Genomic DNA, 16214 nt, shown 5'->3' on the forward strand with positions numbered 1-16214 from the left:
TGCATATTATGTCAAAAAATGCACTTGTTTTTTTTTTTTTTACAGTCTCCTTAAAACTTCTAGAATTTATGTTATAAAAAGTCTTCTGGTTTAGAAGCCAACCTACCAATCAAAAGTTGTAAATTTATTGCTTTGAAGTCCTCGTTCTGGAGTCATAAAACACACACTGCATACATACTGTATTACCTGGAGTCATAAAACTTGATGAGGGCATGCATCTTGATAAATACTACATCTTTGTCACAAAAGTAGGTCATTATGATCCATATTTCATGCTATGCTGACTTGTCTTAAACGTTTTCTTTTTATTTCTCAAGTCCTATACTTATGCTAGAATCATCGGACTATAGATTCATGTTTATTCATACCACGCCCATACAACAAAATGTTTCTGTGACCTAAATTTCAAATTTTACTGGCTTAGAATATGTGTTTATGTTTACATTTTGACCAGATAGTCCTTTGTACCCGGTACATATACTGTTATACTTCAAGTTATGAAAGTGTGCCTGGGATGCATCTTGAAACATCATGAAACCCCTTATCACAAAACTTCATTTGATGCACGATTCATTCTCCTCTTTCTCTGTTTACATTTTCTTGGGTTTTCTCAAGCACAGTCCATGCCAGAAGCACCAGACTAGATGATTATATGCATCTCTGTGAGTACCACACACTTACCATGAAAGAAGGTCACTGTTACCTACATTTCACATTTTACTCATATACTGAAGTTTTTCATGTTTGAGCTCATATAACATTGTAGACTTTTTTGCAGCCTATGTAAATATTGTTATACATGAAATTATGAAATTTAGAGAGAATATGTACCTTGTTGAGTCCTGTAAGTAGCCATTCTGACTTGGATGAGTCCTGTAAGTAGCCATTCTGACTTTGATGAATCCTGTAAGTAGCCATTCTGACCTTGATCAGTCCTGTAAGTAGCCATTCTGACCTTGATGAGTCCTGTAAGTAGCCATTCTGACTTTGATGAGTCCTGTAAGTAGCCATTCTGACCTTGATGCCTCCTGTAAGTAGCCATTCTGACCTTGATGAGTCCTGTAATCTCAGCACAAAAGTAGCCATTCTGACCCATATTTCTTGCTTCACTGACATGGGTTAGATTTTGTGCTGTAAGTTTATTTCTCAAGCTCTGTTCATGGAAGAATTATAAAACTAGGTGTATATACATGTATCTCTATTAGGACCATATCTTTACAACAAATGGTCACTGTGACCTACATTTCACATTTGACTCTTTAAGCTTAAATATTTTATTTAACTCTTGATCAAATAGATATTTTGCATCATGTATCAATACTAGATGCATGACACATCATAATACTCCTTCATCACAAATGTAAATTACCATGACCCATGTTTCATGCTTCACTAACATAATGGTCAAACTTTCTGTTTTTTTCTCTAGTATTGTTCATGGTAGAATCATCAAACTAGATGATTGTATGCATCTCTATTAGTACCATACCCTTACAGTAGAAGCAGGTCACTGTTTCCTACATTTCACGGCTTACTGACTTAGGTTAAGTCTCTGCATGACCACATAGATTTTTTGCATCCTATATGCATTATTTGATACATGGAGTCCTAACACTGTGGGGAGATTTATCATTTTGAGTGCTACACCATCACAAAATTAGGTCACTGTAAAATTTATTTCTTTATTGACTTCAGATAAATTCCTTAGAACTATTCATGTTAAAATTATAAATCTATGTTAGTACTACACCTATAAAAAAGGTCATCACTGTGACCTACATTTCTCATTTTACTGGTGAGGTTAAGTTTTTGTGTTTAACTTGTGACAGTATAAGTTTTTTGCATGCTATTTACATAATATTCTATCTAGAATCATCACACACTGTGATGAGATGCATCTTGATGAGCACTACTCCATTAATGCAAAAGTAGGTCATTATTTACTGTATTTTCTGCTTCACTGATCTGAGTTAAATTTTGTGTTTTGTCTTACTTTCTTACTGACACTGTTAAAGTCATGAACTTGATGATGATATGATTTGATGTTGGTAACACACACTTACACAAATTGTTTTAAGGCTTTTATACATTTTACCTTTTATTGTTTATCTCGTAGTACTTTTAGTTATATATATTGGGCAGGCTTATCATCCTAAAGATGTTTTGTACAATTATCTGGAATCATAAAAGATGTTGAGGGATGCATCTAGATATTAACTACTTCCTCACAAAAGAAGTCTCTGTGATATTTAATTCATGCTTCAGTGACTTTGTTGAAATTTTGTGTTTACAAATCATTTATTGGGTCTTTTGAACCATGAAACATGATGATATGCATGTTTTGTTTATACAGCACCTGTGAAAATTAAGGTCACTGTGATCAACATTATATGCTTTACTAACACAAGTTAAGCATCAGTATTTAACTCATGACCACATAGACATTTCCATGATGCATGCAGCCTTTGTGACCAGGGCAGTTGAAAGTAGGTATAAAACATGTATTCAGTGGTATACTTTCCAGCTTAATGACTATATATTCGCTTTATTGTGATTTGTTAGTCTTGCATCTTAATGACTATATATTCAATGTACATTGTTATTTGTTAGTCTTGAAAGATTATCTGCATTATGCCTGTGAACATTATAGGAATTAGATCAGTCAGCTGCACACATTTCATGTGGGTCTTCAGTTGTAGTAGCTAATCAAGGAAATTAGTGATGCATGAACTTGCTTCTGATAGTGGTTATACTAATTGCCAATGCAAGATTATTTGAACTCTGGACTTTGACCTAGTTAAACATTTATTGTAGTGGTGGACATTGATAATAAGCTTCTTGATTAGATTGTAAGAACAGTTATTTAAGATAATAAAAAGGAAATTATTCTCTGGTTTTTATTGACTCATTAAAGTACCCATACTTTGGTAGAAAAAAGAATGTAATTATTTTCTTGTTCCATGTCTTTTGGATTGTAGGGATCATTAGAATCTGAGTTATTCTCCACATGATAATTATTGCTTACAGTGGATAATAGGAAATACTAGAAGCTTAAAGAGGTGATCTTTGTAATTATTGATTACTCTTTGGCTCAGAATTGAAGTCAAATCAATCAGATGCTTTCATTGAATACATAGCAATGGGATGCTTTCCTTGAAAATGTATCAATGGAGTGCTTTTATTGATTATGTAGCAATGAGGTTTTCATTGATTTTGTCACAAGATCCTCTCATCAATTACATGGCAGTGAGATAGTTTCATTTATTATTTAGAAATGAAATGCTTTCATTGATTATGTAGCAATGAGGTGCTTTCATTGATTATGTAGCAATTATTACTTTCATTGATTATTTAGCACTGAGGTACTTTCATTGATTATGTAGCAGTGGGATGCTTTCATTGATTATGTAGCAATGGGATGCTTTCATTGATTATGTAGCAATCTGTTGCTTTCATTGATTATGTAGCACTGATGTGCTTTCATTGATTATGTAGCAATAGGATGCTTTCATTGATTACATGGCAGTGAGATAGTTTCATTTATTATTTAGAAATGAAATGCTTTCATTGATTATGTAGCATTAGGATGCTTTCATTGATTATGTAGCAATGGGATGCTTTCATTGATTATGTAGCAATGGGATATTTTCGTTGATTAAGTACCAATAGGGTGCTTTCATTGATTATGTAGCAATGGGACACTTTCATTGATTATGTAGCAATGGGATGCTTTCATTGATTATGTAGCAGTGAGACACTCTAATTGATTATGTAGATATGAGATGCTTTCATTGATTATGTTGCAATGGGGCACTTTCATTGATTATGTAGCAATGGGATATTTTCATTGATTATATAGCAATGGGATGCTTTCATTGATTAAGTAGGAATGGGGTGCTTTCATTGATCATGTAACAATGAGGCTTTCATTGATCATGTGACAATGAGGCTTTCATTGATTATGTATCAATGAATGCTTTTATTGATTATGTAGCAATATGATTACTTTCACTAATTATATATCAGTGAGGTTTTCATTGATTCTGTAGCAATTGGACACTTTCATTGATTATGTAGCAGTGGGATGCATTCACTGATTGTGTAGCAATGGAATGCTTTCATTGATTATGTAGCAATGGGATGCTTTCATTGATTATGTAGCAATGGGATGCTTTCAATGATTGTGTAGCAATGGAATGTTTTCATTGATTATGTAGCAATGGGACACTTTCATTGATTATGTAGCAATGGGATGCTTTGATTCATTATGTAGCAATTTAACACTTTCATTGATTATGTAGTAATGGAATGCTTTCATTTGATTATGAAGCAGCAGGATCTTTCATTGATTAAGTAACAATAGGGTGCTTTCATTGATTATGTAGCAATGGGACACTTTCATTGGTTATATAGCAATGGGATGCTATAATTGATTTTGTAGCAATGGGGTGCTTTCTTTGATTACGTAGCAATGGGACACTTTCATTGATTATGTAGTAATGGGATATTTTCATTGATTATGTAGCAATGGGATATTTTCATTGATCATGTAGCAGTGGGATATTTTCATTGATTATGTAGCAATGGGTTGCTTTCATTGATTGTGTAGCAATGGAACACTTTCATTGATTATGTAGCAATGGGACACTTTCATTGATTATGTAGCAATGAGATACTTTCATTATGTCACATCAAGATCCTTTCATTGATTATGTATCAATGGGATGATTATATAGAAATTTGATGCTTTCATTGATTGTGCAGCATTGGGATAACCATCGCACATGCCCTTCTGGGCACACAGGACGTAAATCCAATCAATCAAATTTTTGGGATCCTTTCATTGATTATATAGCAATGGGATGCTTTCATTGATTATATAGCAATGATGTTTTCATGGATTATATAGCATTGGGATGCTTTCATTGATTATACAGAAATTTGAGGCTTTCATTGACTATGTAGCAGTGGGATGCTTTCATTGATTATATAGCAGTGGGATGCATTCATTGATTATGTAGCAATGGGTTGCGTTCATTGATTATATAGCAATGAGGCTTTCATTGATTATATAGCTTTGAGGCTTTAATTGATTATGTAGCAATGAGGTTTTCATAGATTATTCAGCAATGAAACACTTTCATTGATTAAGTAACAATGGGATTCTTTCACTGAGTATGTAGCAATGGGATGCTTCCATTGATTATGTTGCAATGGGATGCTTCCATTGATTATGTTGCAATGGGATGCCTCCATTGATCTTGTTGCAATGAGGTTTTCATTGATTATGTGACAACAAGATCCTTTCATTATGAAGTGAAAGTGTTTTATCAATGGCACTTGGCAGAGTTGTACTGTCAGGATCCAGTGGTAATGTCTCAGCTAGTACATGCCATTTATATGCATACAATGTTGTGCAATGATCTTAATTTAGAATTGCTGCTGCATTACCAGTAACAAAGTTTTATCTTTATTCATTAAAATTATTAATTACACATATTTTGGGTGACACACACTTACCATTTGTGGGTTTTTGCTGCATTTCCATTTTAGACAGAGTTGTGGCCATTGGCATTTAACTTGATATCTTACCTTGGGATGTTGTTTATAACCAGCATAGCTCAAGAACCATTCAGCAAAATCCAATTCAATATGGTGTGTACAATGCTTATAGACCTAGATATGGTCTCCCAATTCAGTATGGTGTGTATGCCATTTATAGACCTAGATATGGCCTTCCAATTCGATATGGTGTGTATGCTATTTATATACCTAGATATGGCCTTCCAATTCAGTATGGTGTGTATGCTATTTATAGACCTAGATATGGCCTTCCAATAGGGGGTTTCACAGTTGGTATCTCCCCTTGAAAAACACCAGAGGGCATCTTGGTGCAACTCACTTCCGTATAGTTCAATCAGTTAAGATGGTAGATGAAACTGATGCTTAGATAGAAATAGTGACTGATTGATAAAGACAACAAATATGAATATTTGTGAGTATCCATTTATTATTGACTTGTAGAGCATGTTCTTACAAGCAATCTCTCTTTTACATACGGCCATGTGGATCAATATTTATTTGGAAGGCGAACCAAAGTAATAGGATGGAATCTTTGAAATAATTGGATCTTTAAAACTTACATATTTGATGCAAGAAAAGTTAAACAGAATTAAACTAATTTTATGAATGCTGTTTTAGATGAATTTGCTGGTGGCAATCAGAAATGTTGTCTAAAGACCCCAGCAAATTTGAGAGTTATTACGTGGCAGCATAAGCAAAGAAAAATCATGCTGAAAGTTGTTGCATGTCCTGTCCGATACTTGATGTTTCAAAAGTCCAAAAGAAAATGAAACAAAAAACAAAAACGTCATTGGGCATGTTATTTAATCTGATATTTACACCCAAATATGAATAAATATTCTGTCAGCATTAATTATACTCCTTTATCCTTATGATAGCTAATGTAATTATTGCTTTGTTAAGTTCTTCTGAATACATTAAAATACTGTGCTCCATTTTTTTAAAAAAAAAATCTTTTCTGGTTTAAAATATTCATCATTACAAATCAGCTGACACCAAATTCGTGTTATAATTTTCTTATTTAACTTGCATTATAACTTTCTTATCTCATGTTATAAACGAACTATTAGCCTTGTGAAAGTAACTGAGAAAGAAGGATATATCAACCTATGAAAAATGCAAATTGTTGAAATTGTTTTCGTTAAAGATATATAGCCAAAAATGTGCAATAAATGCTTAAAACTGGAGAGCAAAGTGAAATGTTCCTACAAATGTGTCTGAAATTATGGATAATGAATCTATATTATCAGGTATGGACAGTGTATTTAATTTAATTATTTAATATTATTTAAGTATGGAAAGAAAATATTATTTAATTATCTGATATAATGTAAGTATGGACACTGAATCTAATTATCTGATTTAATGTCTACAATTATTCTCCTAGTATGAACAAAAGATGTTTGACATATATAATTGATTCATTGGTTTAACCATAATGATCTGTAGTATAGCTAAGATTCCTTCCTTTGATGACTTTATGTTTCGCTATCCAAGTGTAGAACGGTGAACTATCCGGAACTGGACATTTTTTGTAGGCATGCGCATAGGAGCTAAGGGAGGTAATTTTAGGTGCTACGATCAGTAACTCCATTGCAACCATGAAACCCCATATTCAGTATGGTGTGTATGCTATTTATAGACCTAGATATGGCCTTGAAAGTCAATATCGTGTGTACAATGTTTTTTTTATAGACTATGATATTGCCTTCCAATTCAATATGGTATGTACAATGTTTATAGACCTAGATATGGCCTTCCAATTCAATATGGTGTGTATGTTATTCATAGACCTAGATATGGCCTTCATATTCAATATGGTGTGTATTCTATTTATATACCTAGATATAGTCTGCCAATTGAATATGGTGTGTACAATGTTTATAGACCTAGTTATGGCCTTCCAATTCAATATGATGTGTATGCCATTTATAGACCTAGATATGGCCTTCAAATTCAATAGGGTGTGTATACTGTTTATATACCTAGATATGGCCTTCCAATTCAGTATGGTGTGTATGCTGTTTATAGACCTAGATATGGCCTTGGAATTCAATATGGTGTGTATGCTGTTTATATACCTAGATATGGCCTTCCAATTCAGTATGGTGTGTATGCTGTTTATATACCTAGATATGGCCTTCCAATTCAGTATGGCATGTATGCCATTTATAGACCTAGATATGGCCTTCCAATTCAATATGGTGTGTATGCTCTTTATGGACAGTAGATATTGCCTTCCAATTCAATATGGCATGTATGCCATTTATAGACCTAGATATGGCCTTCAAATTCAATATGGTGTGTACAATGTTTATAGACCTAGATATGACCTTCCAATTCAATATGGTGTGTACAATGTTCATAGACCTAGATATGGCCTTCCAATTGAACTTTGTAATAAGTTCAGAGTTGTTAATAGATATGCACAATGAATCTTAAAAGTTTGATATAACACTTGGGAATGGCAATATTTTTTTAAATATCTCAGTTACAAATATGTTCTTATCTAGAATTTTTATAATTTTTTTTCAGAGAGTAAGGTCTTATTCCGTTATGGGGACTTCTTTTTAAAGTATTGTATATGATGATAAGAAATTAAGTGTGTACCTTTGTCATGGCCACTGCTTTAACATGCAAATGGGGATTGTTGATTGCACCCTCAGGTCATTGGGAGTGGAAAATGTTCACTCTGGGTCATAACTTGGAAACTGTTGAGATCCCTACCCTATAGGCTAGGATGCAGAGAGACAAAATCAGCCTAATTGTGTCCAATACAGAAAGTGTGTTGTGCCCCTGAGGTATGAGAATTTGTTGCTTTGTCATAACTTATAAACTGCTGAGAAGCATACCTATAACAATGTATACACATGATGGACAACAATAGATCAGTACACTAATATGTACATCCCAATTGGGCCCAGGATTTTGTGACTTGCTCTTGGACCATTGTTTGGAAACTATTAGGATCCCAGTCTTACAACCATATGTAAATTAACTGGATCTGAAGAGACCGACAAACAGTATTGTGGCATGAGCCCCTCAGTCATGCCATGCACAATGAAAAGCATTTTCAGTTCATTGATCTAATTCTTCTTCATCTTCTCATTATTATTATTATTATTATTATTATTATTTCATTGAATGTTATTGGCACATATCCATTTTTAAGACAGACTTGCATATATTTCATGACTAAGTCATGGCCTCATCTTATTGCTAGAAAATTGTTCATCCCCCAAAATCTACAGTTGATTTGATTATAAAGATAATGCAAGGTGTTAATCTTGTATATAAATCTGAATGTTGCATCTTTATATTTCAGCTTATTGGTTATCCATACCTTCCACCATACTGGTCCCTTGGCTTCCAACTATGTCGTTATGGCTACAACAATTTGAGTAATCTGAAGGAAGCGGTCTCCAGGACTGTCAATGCCGGAATTCCTTTGGTTAGTATTTTTGTTAAGAACTCTGCATGAAAGTATTCATTGAGGAAAACACTAACTGGTACATTTCAAAACATTAGTCTTTTATTTTATCGGACAGAATGGTAGTTTGATACAGTTGGCAATAAAACTAACAAGAAAGTAAAGTAGTTTGTAGCAAAATAATGTAGCTATACAATGAAATAAAAAAATAGTAATGGAAAGATAATTTATAAGGGTGTTGAAGGTCTATATATGCATTTTTGGCCTGAAGTTTAATACACTATAAAATGTTTATCAAAGACTCATGAGCAACATTTACTGGAATTTTGACTGGAATTTAATACATTGGCAAATGTTTATTGAAGACAAATGATTGATACTGACTGGAATTTTGACTGGAATTTAATAGTGTAAAATATTTATTGAAGACTCCTGAGCGATATTGACTGGAATTTAATACACTGTCAAATGTTTTTTGAAGACAAATGATTTGTATTGACTGGAATTTAATACACTGTAAAATATTTATCATAGTCTACTGAACAGTATTCACTGAATAATGCAATTATTATAATTTTAAGTTGGTACTTATGAACATTTTACCCAACATAGGTACTCCCATGTTTGAAAATATTTCCTACTAAAGAGAGTAAAAATGAATGAAAAATTATGCTAACAACATATTTTTACCCTTCTCAGAATTTAAAAGGGATTGTAACTTCATTTTAAAAATTTACTTTCAAATTATTCTTAGAAGGTATGCATGACTTTTATATTATATTAAATCTGGAGGTAATGAAAACTGGGAGTACTGCAGATTACACAATGTGTAATGTATCAAGATACCTTGCATGATTTCATTTTAATAACTTGTGGCATTTTTTAAAAAAATTTCATCCATGGATTAAAACCCAATTTCTCATGATGGCATATGTTGTCAGTATCATGATGGCAAATGTTGTCAGCATCATGATGGTATATCTTGTCAGTATCATGATGGTATATGTTGTCAGTATCATGATGGTATGTGTTGTCAGTATCATGATGGTATATCTTGTCAGTATCATGATGGTATATCTTGTCAGTATCAGGATGGTATATCATGTCAGCATCAGGATGGTATATCATGTAAGCATCATGATGGTATGTGTTTTCAGTATCATGATGGTATGTGTTGTCAGTATCATGATGGTATATCTTGTCAGTATCATGATGGTATATCTTGTCAGTATCATGATATATCTTGTCAGTATCAGAGACAGATTTAATGATCTTCTTTTTAATATGGTTAAAGGTCAAAGACATGTAAAAGGTGAGTGTACTGTACCTGTGAATATATTAACTATATATATAAGTAATTTGTTTGCTACCAAATTTGATATGTTGGAATATCTAAAGAATATCTGAGATGTTTTCAATATTTGAAAGAATGAAAGGCATCGTTGATGACTGCTCAGGGATTCAGTTTTATACAAATGAAGCTGACCTAACAAGTATGGCCACTGTTACCAAAAATAGGCTGCCTCAGATGTGGGAGGTCACAGGCTTGAACCCCGGCAGAGTAATACCAAAGACCTATAAAAATGTTACTAACAGCTGCCTCACAAGGTGCTCAGTATTAAGAGATTAGTGTTAGGACTGGTTGGACTCATGTCAGGATAATGTGACGGGGTGAGGCATGACACTACATGTCAGCGGCATGATGTCCCAGTGCTAGACATCACTATAAGCTGCCACACTGCAGACATCAGAGTGATATGAATGAAAAAATTGTTAAAGCTACATTAAAAATCCAAATCACATACACACACACACCAATATAGGAAACCCTTAAATGGCAATTGTTATCAAGAACTGCTCATCAGAATTTGATTAAATTTGACAGAAAGCATCTTGACATCTGTAGGCGTGATCCGGTTTCTGCATTCATTGGCTGATCCCGCCTGAAATCGTGAATTGTTTACTGCATTCAATGGCTGATCCCATCTCCAGGCGTGATGAATGTGTGTTAGATACAACGTCTCTGATTGGTTAGAAATGGTTTATTCCAAGAACTTAACAACTATTAAACCAATCAGAAATGATTTTACTTTCATTTGTGGAAACTTGAATTGTTCAGAAGCCAAGGGTTACTGTTTGAGAGCAGTTTCACCACACGTGTTCTGTTCATGAAAAATGGTAAATGATGGCGGACGTAAGAGTGATTTTTGATGAGAGCAGAAATGAGGAGTTTCTCCGGTTTGATCTTGAAAATATTGAGCAAGCTGAGGAAAGATATGTTCAGCAGTTGGATATTTTGTGAGATTTAGATTCAGACATAGAAGTTTCTGAGACTGAATTGTTAGAAGATGAGGATGCTGACAGCGATGATGATAGAGTTCTTGTGGATAAATGTTGCACTTAATTTTGTGAATAGTGTATAAATAAGTTGTGAAAGACTTGGACAAATTGGGAAAAAAATACATCACTGTGTAGACAAAATCATTTGGAATAAATGGTGAAAATTTCGGGGATTTTAATTGGCTGTAAGAAGAGAAATTAAGATAAGAGTGAATGCATGTGCACAATGTTTTCAAAATTTTTCAAACAGGTAAAAACTCTGGGACACAAGCAGCTAGACACAGCTTAGTGCTTCTGGGGCATAGCAGCAGAGATACTGACAACAGTGCTGGGGCTGAATGAGTTAAATCAAGGGTTTTCAAAATGTATACATGTAACACTGATTTGCCATCAAATATGGCCACCATTACTAAAACTATAAAAAAAACTTCAACCATCTTTGCTCAAAATTCTGTATAGAATTTGACTGAATTTGACAGCTCTCTAACATGAAAAGCTTATGAGTAAGTAGTAATGATAGAAAAATATAAAAACATTGAAACAACATCTAAAAAATCCCCTGAATATTACGGAGATAAAGTGTTTTCAGGCTGATACAAAATGATGTTGATCTATAAAGAAATACAACCACATTCACAAACAATATAAAAGAAATCACCAACAGTATAAGAGAAACTGGTGAACATAACTATTCTAAAACTGGACTGAAAATATCCCAGCATCAAGGTCTTTCATTTTTGTATAAATTATGAATGGCATCAAATATAGCTTGTGTTGTCAAAAATAGGAAAGTCTTTAATCTACTTTTTGATCTGAAAAAAAAAAAAAAACATTCAACAGACTTTGCCCAACATGCATTTTAAATTATACTTTTGTATTTACTGTCACATGATTGTCCATTGTATTCTCCTTTAAAACAACATCATTATGCCAATGTTGCCAATATTCAAGTAATCAAGAGTTGACAGAAAGTTTTGTGCAAATGATTGGTAATAAAGTGTGAATTTTAATTCCCATTTTTTTGTTACAGGATGTACATCATGCTGATTATTCCCATTATTTTTGTTACTGATGTCCATTATGCTGATTATTCCCATTATTTTTGTTACTGATGTCCATTATGCTGATTATTCCTGTTATTTTTGTTACAGACGTCCATCATGCTGATTATTCCTGTTATTTTTGTTACAGATATATTTTATGCTGATTATTCCTTTTATGTTTGTTACAGATGTCCATTATGCTGATTATTCCCATTATTTTTGTTACAGATGTCCATTATGCTGATTATTCCCATTGTTTTCATTACAGGATGTGCAGTATGCTGACATCGATCATATGCATGAGAGGATGGATTTCACCATCGATAAAGTCAACTTTGGAGGTTTGCCTGAATATGTCCAGCAACTTAAGGCTGAAGGGATACACTTCATTATTATTCTGGTTAGATACAAATAGTATTAATTTGTATTATTAGCTTGCCTAGCAATAAGGCCAAGTCAGTTTAACATATGTTCCTGCATTGTGTGTTGGCCATATACAGTTGCTATTTTCAGTTTTCTTTTGAGAACCCAGTGGGCCAGTTACAGATGATACCAATCTGTCATCAAATATAACCACTGTTGCTCGAATAGAAAGACATTTAAACAACTTAAAACTGCTGTTAAGAATTCGACCAAATTTTAATTAAAGTAACTTTGTATAAGGGCATTTATATGAATGATTCCAATCCATCATCCAGTATGGTTGCTGTTAATGAAAATATACACACAAAGCTGCTAAACAGATTCAGAAATTTGCAAATTTTGTAGAAAGCTTCCTGGCATTAAGGCTTTTCCAATTTTTTTTTCAAATTAAATTCAACATCAGACAGGTTTTTTACTAAAACTAAAACAAATTAAACTTTTAATTGATTTCTTACTCAAAACCACTGAACAGAATTTGATCAAATTCAATGGATGCCAAGGTGAAGGTCTTTTATTATTGTACATAAGATGCTGATCTGCTATTTAAAAAATTTATGCTGTTACAAAAATGTAAGAAACCTTTTTCTGCTTCTCAGTACCACTGAAAAATTTAACAGCATTCAGGCATGAAAGTCTGTCAATGTTTTACAAAATGATGCCAATCCATTATTAAATACGGCCACTTCCCATGACTCAGTTGTTATTTCCTGGGGTTTTACTGAGTTCTTCTTCCACCAGATATACTTGCCACCATGTATAGCCAATTCTGTGTGGAAAAATGGTAATAAACTTACAAAAATAACAACTAAATACAGAAAAGCCTTTAAACAATTTCTCAGAAACTGCTGAATAAAATTGACAACATTTTTTAAACACATCTAGTTATGCATGTTTTTGACAACAATGCCCATCCATCATCAGATATGGCCCCCTTTAATAAAAACAGATAAATCAAATTCTAAGTTGTATAAGAAGAGTTGTGCTTTTTCTGAAGTCATGCTATAGAATTCCATTCCACCCAGTATAAGGTCAGATGTTTCATCCAAGCCTTTTAAGAAGCATCAACATCTACATACAAAAATCATATGAATATGTTTGTATGTCTGGGTACTACTCTTTAAAACAATGTACATATTTGTAATGCCCTATACAGGTTCAGTGCTGTTCTTTAAATGAATCCTGTATGTACTAGTCTGTAATGGCTTGTATATGTTTTATAGTAGTAGTAGTTATCTAAATTTAAATGAATTTGTTTGTCTAAAGGCACAACAACTCGTTGTTCTCTTAAAACACCATAACTTGTAAAATTGTATATCATATATGTGTAATTTTAGAAAGCTTCATGGAAGGTCTTTTGATGATCAAATGAGTTTTATCATTACATAAAGTCATTATTATTATTATTATTATTATTATTATTATTGTTCTTGTTCTTGTAGTTGTTCTTACCACTGTATTATTATTATTTTTAATTTTATTATTTAGTTCCATGGCCCCATGGAGAGTGTTATAATGAGGGACTTCTGTAATATATTTTGCTGAAATCTTAATATATCAAAATAATTTTAATCATTCATTTTCTGCTCTCTTACTTAAGATCAAGAACAGTTTTTCTATAACTATGAACAAGTAGGTCGAGGTGATTATGATAGATTTTCTATAACTTTGAACAAATAGGTCAGTGTGATTATGGTAGATTTTCTGTAACTTTGAAGAATTAGGTCAAGGTGAATATTGTAGATTTTCCTGATAATCATACTAATTTAGAGTCATTCTGGCAGGTACCAGTTTGTAATGATTTTCCTCCCAATTTTAGAACTTTGATGAAAGAATCTTTAGCTTACTAATTTTGTAAAAAGTAACATGTAGATTTATAAAGCTTGCTTATTACTGTAGATGTCTGTTCCTGTGTTATTATATGATATCATTGATTTCATAGTGCTTAGACCCGTTCCAGAGTTTTTGTGTGTGCAAGTTAAATATGAATTCCTACAAGGTGATATCACATTGGACAAGAGTGTGGCTGAATCAATATAATATACTATTATATTATATTTTTCTGTACAATTGAGTATTTCTTTTTGTGATAAATTATAGTAGAATATTACATTTGAATCTTACATTTGAATCCTACATTTGAATTTTACATTTGAATCAAACATACGAATCCTACATTTGAATTTTACATTTGAATCTTACATTTGAAACTCATTGAATGATTTCCTTCTTATGCTTGCCATAACATTCAGAAGATGGAAATCATTTATCTCATTTCATTAACAAGAAGAAAGTACTCATGAAGTCCTTGAATTCAGAGGGTTGCTGTGAAAAGTCATTGAATATAAAAGAAAGTGGGGTTTCTGTTAAACATGCTTGAATTTCTGAAAAACTACAGGAATTTCCTCAAAAAAATGTCTTTTTAGTTATTGTCAAATCATGTTTATAAAATACGATCTAAAAAGAAAAGATTTTAAACTTTTTGAAAAGAGCATAATATGATAAAATTGAGTTCTTGAATTAGTACATGACACTGTTGGGTATCGGAATCAGTTGTGTCCCATTGTATAAGTGGGACTGTAATCAGACAAACAATGCAAATGGCTGACTTAGCTTATATTTGACTTACTATGAGTTTATATTTGACTTACTATGAGCTTTGTAATGTGACCTGCCTTATAGTGGTTAGGTGACAGCTTTAATGAGAGACACAAAAAAATGCAGATAGCTAAGTCTAATAACAAACTATTGGATATTTCCGGCATGGTCAAAAGTGCTCTTAAGTTTCATATATTAGTGAGAAACAAGATAAATAATAGTTGATTTGTTGTGATGTTGCATTCAGTTTATGCAACATTGCTGAAAAGTGAGGCTTCTCTAACTTTACCGAATCTGCTTTCAGATGTTATTGATAATTGTGTAGCAAAGGATATTGTTTTCAACTTAGCAGAAATACTAAGGACTGTTCCAAGCAGTGTTTTCAAAATAGTGAAAGAGTTTGGAATTTTATTTTATTCAGGAAAAATGCTCTTTGAAAACTGGTAAAATCCTTGAAAATAATGTCTTTAGGACTGTACAAAACCTATGTAAAATCCTTTATATATGATATATACATCACTTTTCCAGGATCCAGCCCTGGATTCTGAGGCTGCCAATTACTCCGCATATGAACGAGGTTTTCAAAAAGATATCTTTATCAAATGGCCACATGGCAGAAGTCCAGATTCCAAATATGCCAACAATACGGATGTAATGCTAGGATATGTAAGTTATATATATACACCATTTATACTCACTTTTCAGTCTGATCCAACTGCCAGCTACACAGATCCAGTTCTCCTGTTGCATAATGCACTGACCAGTCTGGATCTATGCCTATTTTTGACTAATTAGTAGAA

General features: G+C 32.8%; 1 protein-coding gene across 1 annotated transcript in view; it reads left to right on the top strand.

The window, feature by feature from the left end:
* LOC149806565 (maltase-glucoamylase-like) overlaps positions 1-16214 on the top strand; it is a 301187-nt gene that overhangs the window by 222328 nt on the left and 62645 nt on the right. The window contains exons 51-53 of the mRNA XM_089954697.1: positions 8909-9034; positions 12665-12796; positions 15943-16080. Of these exons, the coding sequence (XP_089810823.1) occupies positions 8909-9034; positions 12665-12796; positions 15943-16080 (396 nt within the window). The remainder of the gene's footprint in view (positions 1-8908; positions 9035-12664; positions 12797-15942; positions 16081-16214) is intronic.

Source organism: Sinohyriopsis cumingii, chromosome 1 (assembly GCF_028554795.1).
Source record: "Sinohyriopsis cumingii isolate HCF-2022 chromosome 1, ASM2855479v2, whole genome shotgun sequence".
Classification (NCBI taxonomy): domain Eukaryota; kingdom Metazoa; phylum Mollusca; class Bivalvia; order Unionida; family Unionidae; genus Sinohyriopsis; species Sinohyriopsis cumingii.